We start from the raw sequence: 23,718 nt of genomic DNA on the forward strand, positions 1-23,718 counted from the left end.
CAGCAGAATACAGGAGGCAGAAGAATGAATAAGCGAGGTGGAGGACAGATTAGTGGAAATTACGGATGCAGAACAGAAAAGAGAAAAAAGATTGAAAACAAATGAAGAGAGTCTCAGAGAACTCTGGGACAATGTTAAGTGCACCAACATCCGTATTATAAGGGTGCCAGAAGGAGAAGAGAGAGAGAAGGAGACAGAAAAAATATTCCAAGAGATGATAGCTGAAAACTTCCCTAACATGGGGAAGGAATCACTCACTCAAATCCAGGAAGCACAACGAGTACCATATAAAATAAACCCAAGGAGGAATACGCCAAGACACATATTAATCAAACTGACCCAAATTAAAGACAAAGAGAAAATCTTGAAAGCAGCTAGGTAAAAGAAACAAGTAACATACAAGGGAACTCCAATAAGGTTATTGGCAGATTTTTCAGCAGAAACTCTGCAGGCCAGAAGGGAGCGGCATGATATACTTAACGTGATGAAAGGAAAAAACCTCCAACCAAGATGACTTTACCCAGCAAGGCTCTCATTCAGATTTGAAGGAGAAATCAAAACCTTCACAGATAAGCAAAAGCTGAGAGAATTCAACAACACTAAACCAGCCTTACAACAAATACTAAAGGAACTTCTCTAGGCAGAAAAGAAAACACCGCAACAGGAAACAAAAATACCACAAATGACAAAGCTCACCAGTAAAGGTACATATACAGTAAAGATACAAAATCATCCATGCAAAATTATACCACCAAAATCAGAAATCATGAGAAGAGGTGCGTACAAATGCAGGACACTGGAGATGCAATTAAGAGACCAACAACTTAAAAAAATCTCATATGCATATAGACTCTTATATCAAAACTTCAGAGTAACTGCAAACCAAAAATCTACAATTGATACACAAACAAGGAATCTCTGAAGAAGAAATATATCTCATAGTAAGTAAGTGCATAATCCACTTATTTGACATGCTTAGAATGCTGAAGTCTTCTTAGAACTGATTCTGATTCCGTCTCCATCAAAGAATTTATGATAATTATAATTAAATAATGCAACTGTACAATTAAAAAAAATAAAAAATATATAAAAGAATTAAAATTACTGGAATAATTTATGTGTATTATATATAATACATATTATATATGTTATATATGGAATAACTTTATAAATAACATTTCTATGTAATATAGTTCTATGAATATAAAATAATTAAGTTTCTGAAATAATTTTTATATATTTTATATATACATATATGGAATAATTTTTATAGTTATGACATATTTCTATGTAATATAGCTCTATATCTGAAGTATTGTTCAGAAACGTAATAAAAATGGAATGTTAGTAGTTACTGTGTTTTATTTTTAAATGTAGCTGATTAAAAAACAGGAACTGTTAGCACTGCACCTAAAATTGAAGGTATTCTAATTATTTTCAATTTTGTCACAGGATAAAGGAAGAAGAAGCAACATGGCAGTCTGGACAGAAAATGAGGTTTATCTTGGATATACTTCTCTTGAGTTTGTTAAAATAATAACTACTGAAAAGCTGAAAGAACTTCTCAATCTGTCATCAGCTGCTACTCTGACTATACACAATGTTGAGTATACAGGACACCCTTTGGAACTTGCCGTGTTATTAAATTACTGCATGACATGTAACGCCATTAAAAAGATTTACCTAGCGATATATAATGAAGATACAAAACAGTGGGTATACCAAGACTTTGCATTAGATGTCACTATTGACACTTTTTTAATTCCACATTTTATTTATTCAGCAATGCCAGAATTAATACTACAGGACAAACATAGGATCTACTACTATTACCATAATTTCACAGATACTGGAGTTGTACAAACACCTACAGAATTTGGAAATCTATCAAGCTTATCACATAACAGCATTATTCATGATGTTTTCATAGGTGAGGTGTTCTCCTTCTGCAAAGACTATTCTAAATTTCTAAGACATCTTCCTTATGAAAATATAACAATTTGTATATATTATAATATATGGTGCTTTGATAAAGGTGCGGTTTTACCACCAAAAATGGATATCTTTAAAATTCTGCTAACATTAACTAGGATCTCACAAAGCAAAATAGCAAACTCAAGTTATTTTTTTTTCAGAGGTTCATTTTGGTCGGTCAGCAGATATATGTGCAACTGGCATTTTCAATGTAGGAGGTGATGTGTTGTTGTGTTTGTTTCCTAGGGCCTTATAGTCAGAGACTCCAGGACATAGCTCTACTCACCAGTAGGCAGGCACCACCCCTCAACCCCCTGGCCCCACCCATTAGCAAGCCTGCTCTAGACTTAGGACCAGCCTCACCTCAGTAATACCAAACCAGCTTTACAAGAAATGTTGAAAGGACATCTCTTAGCAAAAAAGGCCACAACTGAAAACTTAAAAATTACAAAAGGAAAAAGCTCACCAATAAAGGCAAACATCCAAAAAAAGGTAGAAAATCAACCACAAACACAGCTAGTACAAAGCCTCAAAGATAAAATAGTAAAGTCGTCTATATCCCCAATAAGTAGTCTTGGGATACACAAAAAAATTAGATGTAAAATATGTGTCAAAAACAGTAATCATGCGGAGATTAGAGTACAAATGTAGGTTTGTTAAAATCTGTTTGAAATTCAGAGATTAGCAACATAAACATATATATATATTCTTATATACATTATGTGTATACACATGTGTGTGTGTAAAGATAGATAGAGAGATACACATTGCTAAAAGTAGACCTCATGGTAACCAGAAACCAAAAATCTATAATAGATAGACAGAAAAGACAAAGGATTAATTAATAAGGAAACACTGGCCTTAAATGACACAATATATATATTTTGGGTGCTGCTTTTAGTTGGAAAGCAGCAGAAGGCACATTCTTTTCAAGTGTTCATGGAACATTTTCCCAGGATAGATCACATGCTAGGCCACAAAACAAACCCTGATAATTTTAAGGAAATTTAAATCATATCAAGCATCTTTTCTGACAACAAAGCTATGTAAGACTAGAAATCAACTATAAGAAAAAAACTGCAAAAAACACAAATATATGGAGTTTAAACAACATGCTACTAAACAACAAAGGGTCACTAATGAAATAGAAGAGAAAATCAAAAAATATCTGGAGACAAATGAAAACAAAAACACAATGATCCAAAATCTATGGGACACAACAAAAGCAGTTCTTAGAGGGAAGTTTATAGCAATACATACTAAACTCCAGAAACAAGAAAAATCTTGAACAACGTTATACCTAAAAAAACTAGAGAGAGAAGAGAAACAAAGCCCAAAATTATGATTTCTGGAAAGAACTCATAAAGATCAGCACTGAAATAAATACAATAGAGAGTAAAAAAATACCAAAGATTAATAAAACAAAGAATTCGTTCTTTGAAAAGATAAATAAGATTGATATAACATTAGCCAGCTTCATCAAGAAAAGAGAGAGAGGGTTAAAATAAACAAAAGAAGAAATAAATAGAAGTTGAAACTGGCACCACAGAAAAACAAAGGGTCGAAAGAGACTATTAAATTCCCCATCCATTCCACCCCCTCCTCCCTCCCCACTGGGAACTACAAGTCTGCTCTCCTTGGCCGTGGTGTGTTTCTGTTTTGTAGATAGAATCATCTCTGCTATATTTTAGATGCCACAAATAAGTGCTATCGTATGGTATTTACCTTTTTCTTTCTGCCTTACTTCATTTAGTATGAGACTTTCTAGTTCCATCCATGTTGCTGCAAATGGCATTAGTTTGTCTGTGAAACCTCGGTGTTGCCTTCAAATCAGTCTTCTTTTAAGCAACCCTTACCCCACAGATTTGAAATATCAGTTTTATTATGTATTTATTCGTCATGTTAACTAGATTCAGTTTCTAGGCTATTCCCTTCCCTTCATCTGTCTCCACAAAGTATAAATAGTTTTTTTTGTTTGTTTGTTTATTTGTTTTTTACTCTTTGGCCACTTCAGTGGCATGCAAAGTTCCCAGACCAGGGATCAAACCTGAACCACAGCAGCAACCTGAGCCACAGCAGTGACAATGGTGGATCTTTAACCCACTGCACTATCAGGGAATTCCAAGGTCTAAATAGTTTTTTTTTTTTCCTAAATAGTTTTGATTATTGTAGCTTTAATCCCCTAACATACTATATAATTTACTTATTTTTATGTTTATTGTCTGCCCTCCCTACAGGAATATAAGCCATACCAAAAAAAGGGTCTTTCAGGTTTGGGGTTTTTTTTTTAAACTAATATTTCCCTCCCAAGTATCTAGCATAGTATGCAGCTATAGTGGGCATTCAGTAAGTATTTATTCACTTTTGCAACAGTAGGTCTTCCTAATGAAGAATCTTATATCTCTTCATTACCTTTATTTTCTCTAATTTGTCTACTAAAGTCTTCCAACGCCAGTCAGTTTTAGAGATTTGTGGTTTCCTAGGAAATTGTTCATTTTATCTCGATTTTCTAATTTGTTGGCAAAGCCTTCCCATTTTAATTTTTAAATTTCTTATGTATCTGTAGTTGTAGTCCCTTGCTCATTGTTTATTGTTTATACCCCATGCCTTGCTAGTTTGGCTTGCAAGATATCATTCATTATTTTTAGAGTTTTTGGTTTTGTTTTCCTTTCCTTTGAAAAGAACTCTCATTTTTATTAAATTGACTTTCTTTTTTATTTAATTCCTTAATTTCTGCTTTTGTCTGTGTGTGTGTGTGTGTGTGTGTGTGTGTGTGTGTGTTTGAGGGCCACACTGGCGGCATATGGAGGTTCCCAGACTAGGGGTCTAATTGGTGCTGTAGCTGCCAGCCTACACCACAGCCACAGCAATGCAGGATCCGAGCCCCATCTACGACCTACACCACAGCTCACGGTAACACTGGATCCTTAACCCACTGAGCGAGGTCAGGGATCGAACCTGCAACTTCATGGTTTCTAGTAGGATTCATTTCCGATGCGCCATGATGGGAACTCCCCTGCTTTCTGTTTGTAACTTTAGTATTCTGTTGCCTGCTTCTTCAGTTAAATAGTTTGTTTATGTTCAGTCTTCACTGCTTTCTAAGCATTTAAAACTATGAATAAGCATAATGCTATGAATTTTTCTCTGTATGGCTCCAGCTACATCCCCCAAACTTTTATGTTCTTATTCCCATTATTTAAAAAATTCATTCCTAGTTTTCATCTTAACCTCATATTTAATCCAAGAGTCATTTAATAATGTTTTTAATGACCAATATGATAGGAAAATGGGAGTATGCTGACACTGATATCTTATTAAAGTATTCTGATCCTAAGGAAAAAAATTGGCATATGATTTAAGTGTTTGATTAGAATATGACTTAAGGCAATTTGTGAAAATGTCACTTAATATTTCAGATTCCAAATGTAAGATGCATAAGCACAAAGCATTCTGAACCTCCCTAACTCTTTGAATTCACCTTCTTCCTTTTAGAAAGTCCTAAGTGTTGTTTTTTTGAAAATTAAAGAAAGTATACTCCTAGAAGTTTTACCCAGAGAGTGTCATATCTGGAAAGACAGCCATGAAGCCAACTAGTCCAACTGTTCATTTTATAGATATGGCTATAGAACCAAAGAGGTGAAGAGACTTATTGTCTATAAACCTCTGTGACTTAGGCATAATGCTCCATTAAGGAGAGAAATTTGATTATTATTTATATAGAGTAAATCTGGAGAGTGAACCTGCTCCCACCACCACCATTTCTTCATCCCAACTGTATTAGCCTGCTATGGCTGCCTTAAGAAAATACCACAGAGTAGATGGCTTAAACAGTAGAACTTTATTTTCTCACAATTCTGCAGGCTAGAAGTCCAAGATCAAGGTGTCATCAAGGTTGGTTTCTGATGAAGATTCTCTTCCTGGCTTGGAGACAGTGGCCACCTTCCCTCTGTGTCCTTACATGGTTTTTCCTCTTTGTGCCTGAAGAGAGAGAGAGATCTCCAGTCTATGTTCCTCCTCTGATATTGGATTAGGGCCCCATCCTTCTGACCTCATTTTACCTTAATCTCCATAAAGATGCCATCTCCAAATACAGTCAGAATGAGAGTTAGGGCTTCAGCATATGCATTTTGGGGGATGTAAATCAGTCCATACACAATGCTTTCTAATAATGCCATTCCTGTCATGCTCGTCCTCTTTTTTTGTTGGGGCGGGGGGGCTGCACCCATGGCATATGGAAGTTCCCTGGCTAGGGGTTGAATCGGAGCTGCAGCTGCTGGCCTACACCACAGCCACAGCAACGCGGAACCTGAGTCACATCTGCGACCTACACCACAGCTCATGGCAATGCCAGATCCTTTAACCCACTGAGGCAGAGATCAAACCCACATCCTCATGTATACTATTTGGGTTCGTCACCGCTGAGCCACAACAGGAAATCGGAGCTGTAGCCGATGGCCTACACAGCCACAGCAATACCAGATCCAAGCTGCCTCTGTGACCTACACCACAGCTCACAGCAATGCCAGATCCTTAACCCACTGAGTGAGGCCAGGGATTGAACCTGCATCCTCATGGTTACTAGTCAGATTCGTTTTCGTTTCTGCTGAGCCACGATGGGAACGCCTTCCCTCTTTATTATTTAATGCAGTATTTCCAGCTCTTTCTTCTATGTTAATAATGTGATTATGCAAGTGATATGGTGAATGCGAAGAGAAAGTTAGGCAGAAAAAAACCTGCTTTACTATGACGTGGGAGAGAAGCTCTCAAATATCGTGTCAAGTTGTGAATTTGCACTTGCACACTCTAATTTTCTCAGAGTATATAAATCCTCAGTCATTATGAAAAATCATTTTAGTTAGTAGTACACTTGAATAAAACAGAATAAATTTGTTATCTTAGAATAGCTGAAACTTTTCTCTCTTTTTTTTCCAGATTATTATGGAAATATTATGGTAAAAATGGAAAACAATGTGATGTTTTATTTCAAGATCAACATTAAAGATGCACTAAAGCTACATTTATGGACAAATAGCACAATAAAATCATTGATTTCCTTGAATTCATCTGGTCAAATATATCTCATATATGTTTTTGAAAATGGCACGGTACATCCACAGGAATATCCCTTAAAACTGGAAGCACAAAGTGTAACTTTCAACACAAAGGAAAAGTGCCCTTTCATGGCATTTCATAATAATATTTTTGGTGTTTTTTACTTTTTGGACAAAGGACAGAACCTGACAGTCTGGGCTCAAATAGTCTATCTAGAAAATATTGGTCTGTATATTATTGTGGAATCATATGGCCCAAATATACTAGAAAAGAAAGATCACGTTCACTATGAAATTGCCTCAGGATACTGCACCAAAACCATGGTAAGCTAGTATTTTTCAGTTCCTCATTTGATTTTAATAAATGTAAAATTATAATGTTAACAGGAAAAAATGGATTTCCCTTTGTGTTTAGCTTTGAAAACGTTGAGAATTATATAAGTTTTTAATAAATGGTAATGCGATAAGACATTAGTTCCTGAAGGACAATTTTTACTTTCAATATCTCTTTGCCACTTAAAAGCACATTCCTGCAGAACTCTTCAGTTGTCAATTTGTAGTGTTCACTTCCTTTTTTTATAAAATAATGCCTGCTCTTTCTGTAGAGTTCTATTGGCTATCTACTGTAGTGTAACACCACCCTTAAACCTAATGGCTTCAAGTAACAACCAATTCTGTGGGTCAGCAATTAACTGGGCAGTTCTGCTGGTTTTATCTGGGTTGATTCATGATGCTATGGTCATCTGGTGGCTTGCCTGGGACAGAATAATGTAAGATGGCCTCATTCATATGTCAAATGTTTGGGGCCAGCACTGGCTTGTTAGTATAAGGGGCTTCCACTGGAGCACTTGTCTCTTCTCCACATGCCCTCTGTCTTCCAGGCTAGACCTGGTTTCTTCACGTGGCAGTCTCAGGGCAGTGTTCCAAGATGGTGAAAGCAGAAGCCATGAAGCCTTTCAAGGTCTAAGTTTGGACACTTTTTTTTTTTTTGTCAAAGCAATTCACAAGGTCAGCCAGGATTAACAGGATAAGGAACTAGACTTCACCTCTTAATAGAAGAACAGAAAACTTACACTGTAAAGGGACATGCCTATGGGGATAAAAGGCATTATTGCAGCCATGTTTGTAAACAATGTACCACAATAAATAGAAATGTACCGTGTATATATTTTGTATACTACTTTCCTAAGTAATATTATGACACGAGCATTTTACATGTTTCTCTAACTTTTCTTCCCAAATATTATGTATTCTATTCCCCACGTTCCCTTTCTAGGCTCAGTTTCCCTAAGCATATACAGTAATGAGCCTCATAGATCACACAGTGGAGTGTAAGGGTTCACTTAATTCTGAAGTCAGTAAAAGCAGAGACTCATTTAAAAGATGAGATTGATAGATGTGAAACATTTTACTTTAACTTGAATGAATGTGCATTCATTAGTCAATCTTCTAATGCAGGACCACAGGCTTTTCTTTGACATAAGTCCATCTCTTGGAGTTCCTCATCTCCTTTCTTGCACAGTCTTATTCATAAGGCATCACCTCTGAATTTCCATTTAAGTTTCTTTAAAATAGAAGTCGGGGGTGGGGGCCGTTAAAGACATTGGCAAAGAAACTAAAGTTGTAGATTTTCATAATTTTTCCCTAGTCTCGCAGCTATCTTGCTCATGCCCATTTCAGCAATTTCTTAATTGACGTGCTTTATTAAAACTTTGCGAATCAGTCAACTTAGTTCTCAGGAAAAGAGTAACTCTACTTTCCTGTTACACTTATATTTAATCAGTCTATCCAATTTAATTCCACAATGACGCTAATAACGCAATCTGGCAGAAACAGGTCTCAAAACAAATAAAGCTGTTTTAGACTTATATATAATTACGTGGATAGATCTTAAAATGTCTTGAGTGAGAAATAGCATTGAGTAAGAAACTACCAGAGATCCATCATACAGGCACATTTATTGAAATTACAAACCACGATACACAAATCACAAACAAAAAAAGAGTATTTTTCATTTTATAAGGATGCAAAATATCCAAGGACGTATATCAAACAAGTACCGCGTATACTTGACGTATTCGTGGGAGAAGGTGGGCCCCACCTCCTACCCCTCCACCATCTTGATGCTGGCCCCTGTTGCATTCACCTTGTATATTCTCTTCCTGGTGGATTGAAACTTTAAACATTATGAGATGACCATCTTTCTCTGTAGATGTAAGTGTTTTTTGCTTTCAAATCTCTTTTATTTCAAACTTAATATAGCTTCTTTGAACTTGTTATTTCCATGCTACTCCTTCTCTTTAAATTTCAATCTTTTTATTGCTTTATGTGTTAGCTATGTTTCTCATACAAACCATATATTTGGTTTGTCCTTTTAATTTGTTTTTGGAGTTCCTGTCGTGGCTCAGCGGTTAACTAACATGACTAGGATCTATGAGGATGCGGGTTCGATCCCTGGCCTTGCTCAGTGGGTTAAGGATTGGCGTTACCATGAGCTGTGGTGTAGGTCGTAGATGTGGCTCAGATCTGGTGTTGCTGTGGCTGTGGTGTCATCATCCAGGCAAACAATTTTAAGACATAAAGCCATGCAAGTACCTGCCCATAGCCACAAATTGTCAGCACAATTTTTTTCCCTTTTCTTGCTTTTTCTGATCACTCAGTGACTAAAATCACTGGAGCGTTAGAGAGAGGACAAATTTAATCCTGATTTACTCTTACTCTTAGAGGGTTTAGTTTATCTTGAATTCTCCCTTTCCTGATAGGTTGACAAATGCCTTTAGGGGAAAAGTAGATTATGGGCTTCAGTGTTCGGCTCTGCTCTCTAGCCTCCTAATTCCCTCTTTTCAAGTATGTGGACTGACAAGTTCCCTACTCTCTTGTCAGTTACTTGATTTTTTTTAAGGTAACTTTTTTTTTTTTTTTTTTTTTTTGTCTTTTAGCTATTTCTTGGGCCGCTCCCACGGCATATGGAATTTCCCAGGCTAGGGGTCGAATTGGAGCTGTAGCTGCCGGCCTATGCCAGAGCCACAGCAACGCGCGATCCGAGCCGCGTCTGCAACCTACACCACAGCTCAAGGCAACGCCGGATCGTTAACCCACTGAGCAAGGGCAGGGATCGAACCTGCAACCTCATGGTTCCTAGTCGGATTCGTTAACCACTGCGCCACGACGGGAACTCCTTTAAGGTAACTTTTTAAAAGGTCAATGATTTTAGAGTTTTTTTGGTTGGTTGGTTTTTAAGAGGGGAGATCTTTCCATGTAACCTAGCCCACCACTAGTATAAATGGAAGTCTCCTAATCATTTCTTAATTATGTATAATGAAGTGGTTTTTAAATGGGTGATCATATTCACAAAGTATTTTTCTTGTTTTTTTAATTAAATTTATTTTTTCTTAGGCATAGTCGATTTACAGTGTTGAGTCCATTTCTGCTGTACAGCAAAGTGACCCAGTCATACATATATATACCTTTCTTTTCTCATACAATCCTCCATCATGTTCTGTCCCAAGAAACTGGCTATAGTTCCCTGTGCTGTATAGCAGGACCTCATTGCTTATTCACTTTAAATGTAATAGTTTGCATCTACCAACCCCAAACTCCTCATCTAGCCCACTTCTTTCCTTCCTTCCTAGTGGGCAACCACAAGTCTGTTCTCCATGTCTGTGAGTCTGTTTTTGTTCTGTAGATAGGTAAATTTCTTAATAGTTCCATTGTGTATATATTTTCAGTGTTTAAAATCCAAAATAGTATACATAAATGTTGGTTCAGTTACAAACTGAAGTTTAAGCATCATTTAAATGACAATAAGTACAGTTTGAAGAATATGCTTACATTTCACCAAAGACAATATTAAACATTTCAAGTCTAATTTATGTGCAGGAAAATTCTTGTAAGTTTATTTTTATGATTACATACAAAGAAAAGCATGACATGCAAGAGAATACAGGTTGGAAATTTGACAGCTGGTTCCTTTCCTTGAACATGGAGCTAGATATATCTTTAATGTGATGGCTTTTACAGCCTTCAACTTTATCATAAAAAGTTGTATATTTTGTGTTTACCACTCACCCAGCATATGAGCACATAAACTTTGTTTGAGAAATAGGATTTTTCACTAAGTTTTTTTAAGAGGCACAAAGTCTCTGTTTTCATCACAACAGATTAGCTGTGTGAGTGTGTGTGTGTGTGTGTGTGTGTGTGTGTGTGTGTTTGTGTATCTATAACAAGGACTATCAAAAAGCAATTTAGGGATGTAGGAATTATAGTTACTATATTTTTAAAATGTGGAGTTTATAAACTTCTGCCTCTGTAATCATATATATTCTGTAAATGGCTTTACCCTGAGATGATAGCAACCTTATAGAATGCCGAAAAATGAGATGAAATATGGCCCAGAGGGAAGAAAATAGCAAGAACATATGCGAAATGCAAATGAACATTACTCAAAAACAGCAGAAGATTCAGGCAAATAATTCCATATGGTCTCAAGAATTCAAATAATATGATATCTGTAGTCATTTAAAAACATCGAAAAAGAAATGAAAAAGTTCAGAAGTTCCTGTTATGGCACAGTGGAAATGAACCTGACTAGTATCCATGAGGATGTGGGTTCGATTCTGGCTCGCTAAGTGGGCTAAGTATCTGCTGTTGTCATGAGCTGTGGTGTAAGTCACAGACACGGTATGGATCTGGTGTTGCTGTGGCTGTGGTGTAGGCCGGTGGCTACAGCTCTGATTCGACCCCTAGCCTGGGAACTTCCATATGCCACAGGCAGCCCTTAAAAAAAAAAAAGAAGAAGAAAAACATAAAAAAGAAATTAAAAGGCTCAGAGATAGGTTATTGGAAAACAGAAAAACGTGAAAGGTTGCTCTGCTAAGGATATAGATGAAAAATAAACATAAGAATATTGCCATGACAAAAGTCAAACAGGAGGGAGAGAGAAGCAATATAAATAAAAGGACTATGATAATATGAAATTAAAAGTAAAATAAGGAAAGGTAGCCAAGTAAATCTAATATATACATAATTAGAGTTTCTGAGATAGAAAAGAAAATAGATTAGAAAGAATGCTATATTATTTTTCTCATCTAAAGAAAGATTTAAATCTGTCTTGAAAGTATTCATTGTCCCCATTCCCGGTTTTTCTGCTTTACATAAACTTTTCTATTTTCTTTTTCAGACAATAACATTTTCTCAGAATATAAATTATGAGGCAGTAGATGATTATTTCAAGTTACAGTAAGTATGTCTTTTAAAAGAGTGTACTCAATATTAGATATGCTATTCAGGCTACTGATTTATAGGTATTCTTTTATCTAAATGGCCTATATATCTATATCCTTTTTTTTTTTTTTTTCCATTTTTAAGGCAGCAATAAACGTTCCTAGGCTAGGGGTCAAATCAGAGCTACAGCTGCTGGCCTACACCACAGCCGCAGGAACCCCAGATCCAAACTGCATCTATGACCCACACTGCAGCTTGTGGCAATGCCATAGTCTTAACCCATTGAGTGAGGCCAGGGATGGAACCGAAATCCTCATGGATACTAGTTGGGTTCATAAACCACTAAGCTACAATGGGAACTCCCCAAAACAAGCTATTTCTTAATTCAATAATTTTTGAGCACCTTTTATCATTCATTCCCATCCCAAAGTCTTTACATATTACCCTTAAGCAAAAACTGAAATTCTGATCCCCAAAAGTCTTTAATCCTGAGTAGAATCAGATAAAACACCATCTCTGAATCTTGGAATAAGGTGGCACTTAAACATTTAATTTCTGGAGGAAGACAACCAGCATGGATAAGGTTATTGTTACATCATGACTCAATGTTTTCTGAAAAAAATAGCATTGCTCTTCTAGGGGAAAGTTCATTTTTCTTTAGTCTGCTGCTACTCCATGTGAATTTGAACACCCACTCCATGCCAAGCACTCTAGGTGTTTGAAACACATCATGAACAAGACAGATGGAGTACTGCTGTCACGAGACATAGCTCTAGTGGGAGAAGATGTGCAGCAAAAAATCAAATAGATAAACAAGGCAGTCCCAAATAATTATAAGTAATATTAAGAAAGTAGGGGTTCCCATCATGGCTCAGAGGTAACAAACCCAACTAGTATCCATGAGGGTTTGATCCCTGGCCTTGCTCAGTGGGTTAAGGGTCCAGTGTTGCCGTGAGTTGTGGTGTAGGTCGAAGACCAGCTCAGATCCTACGTTGCTATGGCTGTGGTGTAAGCCGGCAGCTGTAGCTCCTATTTGACCTCTAGTCTGGAAATTCCATATGCCGCAGGTGCAGCCCTAAAAAAAGAAAAAGAAAGAAAGAAAAGAAAAAAGAAAGCAGAAGCACAGTAGAGAGTGACCAGGAAGTGTAGGGAGAAAATGCCCCTTGAGGGACATTACATGGTCAACAGAGTTTAAATACATCCCTTTTTCCCCACTCACCCACCAACTTCTCTCTTGCTTCTAGTGTTGCAGGTCCCTTTGGAGTCTTTTGATTTGTGGATATTTACTCAGAATTCTGTTGCTGTATAATGTACATCAATTTGTTCATGATGCTTTAGATCAGTCCAAGACTTGAGAAAAAATACCAAAAGCTTTGAAATGAGCCAAGGCAGGGAAAAAAAAAAGAAAAAAAAACTACCATAAATAAAATTATGTAGCAAGTTGAAGATACAATATTTACTTTAATGTCCTTTAGAGATCTGTACTATAGCACTGAATTTATGAAATCAAAGATTCCATCAAATGGGGGAGAGCCATAATTGGCATAATTATAAGATGCTCCCTGATTTCAAAGGTGTTGAGACGTATCCTAGAACTGAAGAACTGTCTCTTAGAATTAGTGAAATACAGGGCAGGAATTTAAAAATATAAAAATGTGCTTTTTTTCTCCCTTATTTAGTATGTTTTATATCTAGTATGTGATAAATATTAAGATATAATGAGTATTGGAAGGAAAGGGACATTTCATTTGTGGCTAGTTGGTTTTTGTTTTTTTCCAGTTTTTTCAAAGGTAAAAACCTCAGCGGGGGCAGGATATGAGTAATGCTTTCAAATGTTTTTCTTTCTTGATTTTCGAGCCCTCCCCATTTTGCCTGAGCACAACGTGATTCATATGTATTTCAGAATCTACAAAGGTATTATGTCTGATCTCCCTTTTGCTTCCAGTCAGGTCATGTTCTGCAGCCTAAGGTGGGTTCATAAAACTAATTTCATAACCTGCTCTTTATTGTTCCAAAGGCGTTATCAATAGGAGGGAAAAAAAGCATGTAGATGAGTTCCTGACGTGGCTCAGCAGTGATGAACCCACTGAGTGAGGCCAGGGGTCGAACCCACATCCTCGTGGATACTAGTCGGGAACTCCTCCCTTGTGAGTCTATAATCACCTGTATGTGTCGTTTCTTCTAGACATGAGAACACAGGTCTTCTGCTTGTTCGGGTGAGACCTAGTGACTATGCAAAAACATGTCCAGTAGCCCCAAAGGTAAGTGACACAGGTAGAAGATCAAAAAATTTACTATAGTAATACATAAGTGGTAAACTAAATAATGCATATTAAGGCCATTCAACACCAGTCCCCTGATAAGTAGCAACGTTTTGTAATGCTTTGCTATAGCGATAACATTATTTTACTTGATTTTTTTATTTTTATTTTTTATTTTTTGTCTTTTTGCCTTTTCCAGGGCTGCACCCACGGCTTATGGAGGTTCCCAGGCTAGGGGTCAAATTGGAGCTGTAGCCGCCAGCCTACATCAGAGCCAGCCTACACCAGAGCCACAGCAATGCACCAGATCCGAGCCACGTCTTCGACCTACACCACAGCTCATGGCAACGCCGGTTCCTTAACCCACTGAGCAAGGCCAGGGATCGAACCCGAAATCTCATGGTTCCTAGTTGGATTTGTTAACCACTGAGCCGTGACGGGAGCTCCACATTATTTTACTTTAGATAGAGAAAATCAGATTACTGACTTCTGCTATGAGTTTACCATCAGAAATGAGGTATATAAATATACACAGAGTTATAAAATTATTAGTTTTTGAAAATAAATAAAATTGTGTAGAGGAAAATTGTAATTAATGGGAACAGCTAAATTTGGATATGGTTTCTCAGAGAAGACTGCCAGACATGTCCATATTTAACCTTCATCTATTCAAAAAATTGGGGCATTTCTTCATTCAAAAAATTTTGTTTATTTTATTTTATTTGTCTTTTTGCCTTTTCTAGGGCCACTTCCAGCAGCATAGGGAGGTTCCCAGGCTAGGGGTCTAATCAGAGCTGTAGCCACCAGCCTACACCACAGCCAAGGCAACACCAGATCTGAGCCACGTCTGCGACCTACACCACAGCTCACGGCAACACCGGATCCTCAGCAAGGCCAGGGATCAAACCTGCAACTTCATGGTTCCTAGTCGGATTTGTTAACCACTGCGCCACAACGGGAACTCCCATTCCAAAAATTTTATTTTGAGTTCCCTGTGGTAGCTCAGTGGTAACGAACCCAACCAGTATCCATGAGGATGCAGGTTTGATCCCTGGCCCCGCTCAGTGGGTTAAGTATCCGGTGTTGCTGTGAGCTGTGGGGCAGTTTGCAAATGTAGTTCGGATCTGGCGTTGCTGTGGCTGTGTTGTAGGCCAGCAGCTACAGCTCCAATTCAACCCCTCTTCAGCCCCTGGCCTGGGAACTTCCATATCCTGCGAATGTGGTCCTAAAGATATGTATATAAAACTGGGTTCTTCCTTGGCACACCCAAGACATGGGCCATTCAGATCTAGCCACCATCCATGCCCATTGCAGGTCATTTGTGTTGACTTACCCACTGAAATACAATGGAGAAACATGCCATAGTTCTTTAAGCAACAGGAACACACAGCCTTGTGGAGGTCGGTCCTCTAGCCAAGAAAATGAAAACCTGTACACAACTAAAAGGTATGCTCTGAACCACAGGGAACCCTTCTTTGTGCTCCTGTCCCCCAATAAGCAAATCACCAGCCTCCCAAATAAATATTCTAGAGACATAGGGCCCACAGACGTCTTCTCTAGTTGGATAAATTAGGCCCTGGCTAGACCTGCGGGACCAAATGGTCCATGGCCTGAGCCATTTGAACAGGAGACCGCCATCTTTATCACTTAGTCTTCTTTGCCTGCAGCAGAACAACACAGAGAACTAGCAGCTCCAACAAGACTATATCTCAATTTTCCACCATACCCCAAGAACCAGAATGCAGTGAGGCCACTCTAGTTGGCCAGTCCCAGGGGGCCTTATTAATTCCTTCCAAGATGAATTTTCCAGGGAGAGATGATGACCTTCTGTCTAACGCATGCCTACCAACATTTCTATGTTGAAGGCCTTTAGAATTCCTGTCTCAGTTCAGTTGTTCTGTCCAGGGAAATGCAATAGGCTGTGTCTCATTCTAAGTCGGGAGCAGTTCTGCCCTATCTCTGTACTGAAGAGAATAGCACTGAATAAAGACAGCCAACATGCTCATTGTTTTCACCTGGGCTACATGTCAGGCTTTCTCCGATTATGCATCCAGTCCTAGGGAACATATGTCAGCCCTCCAGCCAGTGGGTACCTCACAAAACAGGCTTGTCTGTGCTTCCCACATTCTGTACCCATGCTCCTGGTCAAGAGGTACGTGCAGGTCACCTCCTATTTTTCATCCTGGTCAAGGTTGTTCAGTCTGAGTCCAGGGATGATTCCTGTGAACTAAGACCCAGGAAAGATGTTGCAAATAAGATCATCAAGGGATAGTGGGTCCTAACTATGAAAACTTTGAAGACTGCAGGCAACCATGTACATTGTATGGATGACTGAGTAAAGCTAAGGGGCAGACCCATGTTTCTGAACATGTTTGATGGGAAAGGACTTAATGATGGACAGCAAAGATTGTAAGTCGAGCTGTTGAGCGAACAAATCAGGTTGTATGGGTGAGATCAGGTGGCTCAAGAAATAAAAGCTATGAACTTCTGCTATGGAGCATGCTTTTCAAGGAAAGCCTGCAAGGTCTTGGTTTAGCAGGTGCAACTCTTTAAATCCATTAAGCTTGGCTCAACATTATTTTCTGTCCCCACCCTCCTGATTCCCAAGTCCTTATTTAGGGTAAAGTGTATTAGGGTTTTTTTTTTTTAGATTCATCTGTTGGAAATATGCATCATTCAGGGCATGTTTAAGATAGAATGTGAGTGTCTAGATCCCACTTAGATAGCCCGGGGTGGGGGTGTTGAGTAGGCACTTGGAGACAGAGGCTTCTGGGGTGTGGGACAAGGGTCAGCATTTGGGAGACGGAGTTGGGAGGCATCTGTAAGCACAGGGTGCTGAGAAGCCTGGCAGGGAAAGGTCCCCCAGGGAGTGACAGCAGAGGAAGCGGGCCAGAAACCAGCCCTTGGTCTCACTGCCGATTCCTCACCTCCCAGCAGGCATAAATGACAAAAGAGGAACCCAGAGACATAAATCCATCAAAGAGAGTGATGGACACCCACTAGTAGATGAGATAAGAGCAGACAGAGGAGCAGCGGTAGACAGGAAGTGGCAGGGCTATAGCCCTGGGGCCCGAGATGCTAAGCTCCGGGCTCATCACAGTGTGTGTGTGTGTGTGTGTGTGTGTGTGTGTGTGTGTGTGTGTGTGTGTGTGTGGTGAGACAGACTGAAGACAGAATGCTAACTGGAACTCTGTACATGGAAACCTTCACACACATGCACCCCATACGTTGTTCTACATTCAAACCCAAACACCTACAGCTACATTTTTTTGGGGGGCGGGGGAGGATCTTAAATGATTTTTATTTTTTCCATTATAGTTGGTTTACAGTGTTCTGTCCGTGTTCTACTGTACAGCAAAGTGACCCAGTCACACATACATATATATGTATGTATGTATATATATACATTGTTTTTCTCACATTATCCTCCATCATGTTCCATCACAAGTGACTGGATATAGTTCCCTGTGCTCAACAGCAGGATCTCATGGCTTATCAATACATCTTTTTTTAACTCAATGAATTTTATCATATTTATAGCTGTAAAACCATCATCACAACCCAGTTTTATAACATTTCCATCCCAACCCCCAGCCCATCCCTTCCTTCCCCCCCACCCCAAACCTGTCTCCTTTGGTAACCATAGGCTTTTCAAAGTCTGTGAGTCAGTTTCTGTCCTGCAAAGAACACTGTATCCTTTTCTTAGATTCATGTAAGTGACAGCACACAACTCTGTGTCACACTGTCTATCTAACTTGACTTTGTAGCGCCATCTTTAATGGGGGAGGGGAACCTCTGAAAGGTTTTACTTTTTTTTTTTTTTTTTTTTTGTCTTTTGTCTTTTTGTTGCTGTTGTTGCTATTTCTTGGGCCTCTCCTGCGGCATATGGAGGTTCCCAGGCTAGGGGTTGAATCAGAGCTGTAGCCACTGGCCTACGCCAGAGCCACAGCAACGCGGGATCCGAGCCGCATCTGCAACCTACACCACAGCTCACGGCAACGCCGGATCGTTAACCCACTGAACAAGGGCAGGGACCGAACCCGCAACCTCATGGTTCTTAGTCGGATTCGTTAACCACTGCGCCACGACGGGAACTCCATGAAAGGTTTTACTTTTAAGAAATTAAACCAGGAAACTATATCCAACATCTGGTAATAATCATAATGGAAGAGAATGTAAAAAAAGAATTTTATATCTCTCTCAATCACTTTACTGTACACCTGACACTAACACACAGCATTGTAAATCCACTATATTTCAATTTTTAAAATTTTTAAAAAGAAATCCCGGGGTGGGTCTTGGGAAGTTGGCGGGATAGACAGCAGTGAAATAATGTGTTCTGGAGCCAGGCAGAAAAAGAAGTAGCCTATCCCAGTTGAGGAAGGACAAGGACTCTGGTGTAAAAGAAGTCAAATATTAAGTTGGCTACATTATAGAAACCTGCCAGGTGAGTCAGGTGCAAGCTGGAACTCCAGAGTCGATGGCCATGATTGCAGAGGTGCTAGTGAAAGATGACATCACATCCGTTCTCTGAGGTAAGAAAGCAGAGACCCAATCTTTGGGCCTTGTAAGCAGTAAGGGTGAAAGGAAGCAAAGAAAGAGACAAAAAGTGCTCAAAAAAAAAAGGAGCAAAACAGCACAGGACGGTATCACAAGACTACATTTAAAAAGCTATTTCAAATCTAAAATGGATTTGAAAAAAAAAATTTTTAAATAAAATGGATTTGCTTTTAGCCGTAGTAATAGTTTAGATCCTGTGAATCAGAACCACTGAGCTCATCACCTAACTTCCTTTGTTTTAGGTGTTCCAAATAGCTGTTGGCTGTGATGCTGGTAAATTCATTGCTGTCAAAGGGCAAGTATATTTGCATTTGACCTGTCTTACTCTTGGGTTTTAAAACGAATGGTGAACTAAATGGTAATTTCTTGTGATAATATTAGCCTAATGACGACATAGTCATAATGAAATCCATTATGCATTGACAGTTCATCCAAACCAGATCTGTTTGAACTTTCTGCCAAGTCAAATATTACATGTGAATCATATTAGAAGAGTAAAGGATCCAACCTCTTTCTCTAGTACCAGCATTTTTCTCCACCTTTCCTTTTCACAAGCCAGCTTCCATCTTTCCCATTACAATCTCTCTCGGTTCTTCAGTGTATAACTCATTTCCAGAGAAATGAGAGGGAGAAACACATAACCTCTGTGGTCCCCCCCCACTCAAATCCACTGAGGCGGAACGGATGATGGAGACAGTAATGCATTGTAATTCCTTTCCTGTGGTTAGGGTGAGGGTGCATGAACGCTGACTCATCTGAATCCAGTTATGGAGTAACTTGCTGTCATCCAAAACAAAGGTCTCTTCATCCGTCATTCTAATGACCTTTTGAACACTAAATTGTTGTAATCATTTGCCGGTAGATAATTAAATATTCCCATCTCATCCAGCAAGGAATTTGCATTTCCTATAAGTCTCTTTCCAGAAAACACAAAGGCTAACTGATTTGTATAGCCTATTAGCATCTGTTTTGGGATGGTCTGCTTCCTTGCACCTTGGAGGATAATCTACGGACAAGTACCGGCATCCCCGGGGAACTTACTAAAAATGCAGAATCTCAGGCCTCACCTCATCTCTACTGAGTCAGAATCTCTATTTTAACAAAATTTCCAAGATGAGTAGGGGTATCAACATTTTGAGAATAACGGCTCTAGGCAACATGCTACAAAATCAATTCCCAGCATCTCTGCATGCGGTATCACGGCATGAAGATTTTCTTCTTCAGTTAGATGCAAAGCATCTTGAATCTGTCTATGTCTGGGAGGGTATAGAGAGCAACTGTCAAACGAGGTTGCTCATCCAAACCAGCTGGAGAACATGCCTAAGAATACATATGTCAGGACCTTACTCCAGCCCTCTTAGCCAATGCCCGCTGCTCTGGAGCTCTCAAAATGACTCTGATTTCTTGGATTCTGTGATACTCTCAAGTTTGAGAATCACTGTGTTAAATGATTAAATGTTTGTGCTAGTAAATAAGGAATGATGATATTACAACTTCATTGTTTTATTTTTTTGTAGATTTAATAAAAAAGAATGTCTTCACTATGACTTTTTTTACATTATTGAAAAGTAAGAGACATTTTTTACTATAATAAGCATTGAGTTTTATATTCATGTACTACTGATAATTTAGAATCAGTATTTATTCTCATTAGCATCACTCTTTTCTAATACATACATTTATTGATATGAATTTACCTGTAGGTGCCGCTTTTGCTGGACCTTACAAATTTTGATAACTTTTGATTATTTTCCTCAAGTAATTTTCATTTACTTGAACATATTTTAAAATTTCGCTTAAGATTTTGTCTTTGATCCATGAGTTACTTAGAAGTGTGTTGTTTAATCTCCACGTATTTTAGGAGTATTTTGTAATTATGGTTATCTGTTTAACTTTTGTGCTACTTCTCTACCCAAGCAAAGTACTGGTTTTAACTTTTAAGTCTGAGAAGAGGAAAGATACTAGGTAATGAAACTGTCTTTTTTACAGGTCATATCTGAGGACTCGGCCATCTAAACACTTGGTAAGAAAACTATAATTCTGTCACTTGGCCAAATATAGGAAATAACTAAAGCATTTTTCCTTTCCTAGAGAGTACAGTATAACTGGGAAAAATATGGCTGCCCACTGAGAGTTGATTTCAGAGAAAAGTTTCACCCTTTGATTCAATTGTAAGTATATTCTCAATAAAAATTTTAACTTACTTTGAAATTTTCAAAATAAAAGTATGAAAAGAAGCCTAATTAATCCTGCATTTAATAACAAATATTTTTGAGCACCCAGTATATGTAGCATTAGGTTTTTAGTACTAGTTATGCAAAGTTGGATGATCCATGGTTCCTGCATGTTGAGGGAGTTTATAATTTAGAAGATGAGACATAAGTGGGTAGGAGAGCTGAGACTCCTCTCAGGGATACAGTTTCTTTAATTCTCTCCCCACCCTCCACCACCCCTGCCTATTATAGGTACAGCTTCTCCCAGGTGACATATGACCTTTCTTTCCATGGGCCAATAATCATTGAATGGCTACAAAGACAGAAACTAGATTACTAATCAGGAATACCACATTGGGGAGATTTCAAAAATATTGTCTCTAACTTAATTCTTATAAATAATATTTCATTACAAAAATATGAATACAGGAGTTCCCGTTGTGACGCAGTGGTTGGCGAATCCAACTAGAAACCATGAAGTTTCGGGTTCGATCCCTGGCCTTGCTCAGTGGGTTAAAGATCCGGCGTTGCCGTGAGCTGTGGTGTAGGCCTCAGATGCAGCTTGGATCCCAAGTTGCTGTGGCTCTGGCATAGGCTGGCAGCTACAGCTCCGATTGGACCCCTAGCCTGGGAACCTCCATATGCTGCGGGTGGGGCCCAAGAAAAGGCAAAAAGACAAAAAATAAGTTAATTAAATAAATAAATAAAAATATGAATACATTCTATGAGGAAAGCTTTTCCAAGTGATTTGGTGTTAGTTTGCTTGCTTCCCTGACTTTATTCTAGATTTATGCTTATAAAAGTTACATAGCTTGTTATAAAATATAGAAAAATATAAAAAAAAGATAAGTGACCCAGGTTTCTAATTTTTGTGCTATTAAGAACAAAATTACAGTGAATATCCACTAATGTACATGTGTGGACACTCGTCCAGATATGCCATTAGGATCAATTACTGGAAGTGAAATTCCTATGTGTAAAACATGAAAATTTTAGTCAATGCATTCAGCTTTTGCAGTCCTTGGACTAAAGTCAGCTTCTGCGGTCTCTCAGGATGAGGAGGTGTGGAGCCATGACTCAGGTACCACCGTTGAGTTTTTCCATCAGAGAAGGAACTGCAGATTTGAACAATGATGCTGTAGAGAGGGTACAGTTGATGATGCAGGAAAAAGAGGGGACAGTTTCAGGAGCAGTAGTCTTAGGAAAGAGGGTGGGAACCCAGCTCACAAAGGCAGGGACAGACCTTAGAGGCACATACGCTTTACCTGTGGTGACAGGAAGGCAGTTCATGGGTCCAGATGCTTCAAGACGGATAGATAACAGTGATGGAAGTTTGTGGAAGATCTCTTCTGACTGCTGTCACCTTTGACGCGTTCAACTTCCTCATCGCTCACTTCTGTCCCGTTTCAAGCCCTGCCTGTTATAATCACTAGTTTTCTCCTAAGTGATCCCTCTTCTTTGTCCTTGTTGCCATCTCAGGCACTTGGGGGTTTTTTTAGGGCCGCACCCAGGGCACATGGAAGTTCCCAGGCTAGGGGTCGAATCAGAGCTGCAGCTGCCAGCCTACGCCACAGCCACGGCAATGCCAGATCCTTAACCCACTGAGTGAGGCCAGGGATCAAACCTACAACCTTATGGTTCCTAGTTGGATTTGTTTCTGCTGCACCACAATGGGAACTCCTTCTCCTTAATTTCTGGGTTTCTCCTTTTCTCCATGACTTGTTTTTATTCTTTTTCTTTTCTTTTCTTCTTCTTCTTCTTTTTTTTTTTTTTTTTTCTTGTCCTTTTGCCATTTCTAGAGCCGCTTCTGTGGCATATAGAGGTTCCAGGCTAGAGGTCTAATCAGAGCTGTTGCTACCCACCTACACCAGAGCCACAGCAACGTGGGATCCAAGCTGCGTCTGTGATCTACACCACAGCTCACAGCAACACCAGATCCTTAACCCACTGAGCAAGGCCAGGAATCAAACCCACAACTTCATGGTTCCTAGTCGGATTTGTTAACCACTGAGCCACAACGGGAACTCCTCTCCATGACTTTTTAATGATGGAATGCTCCAAGGCTCAGGGCTTTCTTTTCTCTACTTCAACTTGCTCTTTTAGTGATGTCATCCAGTCTCATGGACTTGAATGTCCCAATATATATTGATAAACCCCCAAACTATATCTCTAGTCTGAATATATCCCGTTGTATGAATATGCTGTAGTGACAAAGAAGCCCTAACGTCTGGGCTTACCTCTTTTCATGCCATAGCCTGAAATACTTCATACCTACATCATCTTGGCATGGCCTCCTAGGTTACCCCTATGGGAAGGGAAGGCTGAAAAAAGACAAGAGGATTGACCAGGCTGTCTTAAAATGTTTGCATCACTTCCACCCCCATCCTGTTATCTGAAACCGAACGCCATAGCCCTAGTCTCACTCCCAGGTGGCCT

General features: G+C 38.9%; 1 protein-coding gene across 1 annotated transcript in view; it reads left to right on the forward strand.

Moving 5' to 3' along the window:
• Positions 1–23,718, forward strand: part of CATSPERE (catsper channel auxiliary subunit epsilon) — an 86,745-nt gene that overhangs the window by 40,201 nt on the left and 22,826 nt on the right. Inside the window, exons 10-17 of the mRNA XM_003130564.4 lie at positions 1,453–1,930; positions 6,907–7,349; positions 12,205–12,263; positions 14,434–14,509; positions 19,312–19,364; positions 20,587–20,637; positions 21,059–21,092; positions 21,161–21,240. Coding sequence (XP_003130612.1) covers positions 1,453–1,930; positions 6,907–7,349; positions 12,205–12,263; positions 14,434–14,509; positions 19,312–19,364; positions 20,587–20,637; positions 21,059–21,092; positions 21,161–21,240 — 1,274 coding nt within the window. The remainder of the gene's footprint in view (positions 1–1,452; positions 1,931–6,906; positions 7,350–12,204; positions 12,264–14,433; positions 14,510–19,311; positions 19,365–20,586; positions 20,638–21,058; positions 21,093–21,160; positions 21,241–23,718) is intronic.

This window comes from Sus scrofa, chromosome 10 (assembly GCF_000003025.6).
Source record: "Sus scrofa isolate TJ Tabasco breed Duroc chromosome 10, Sscrofa11.1, whole genome shotgun sequence".
NCBI lineage: Eukaryota > Metazoa > Chordata > Mammalia > Artiodactyla > Suidae > Sus > Sus scrofa.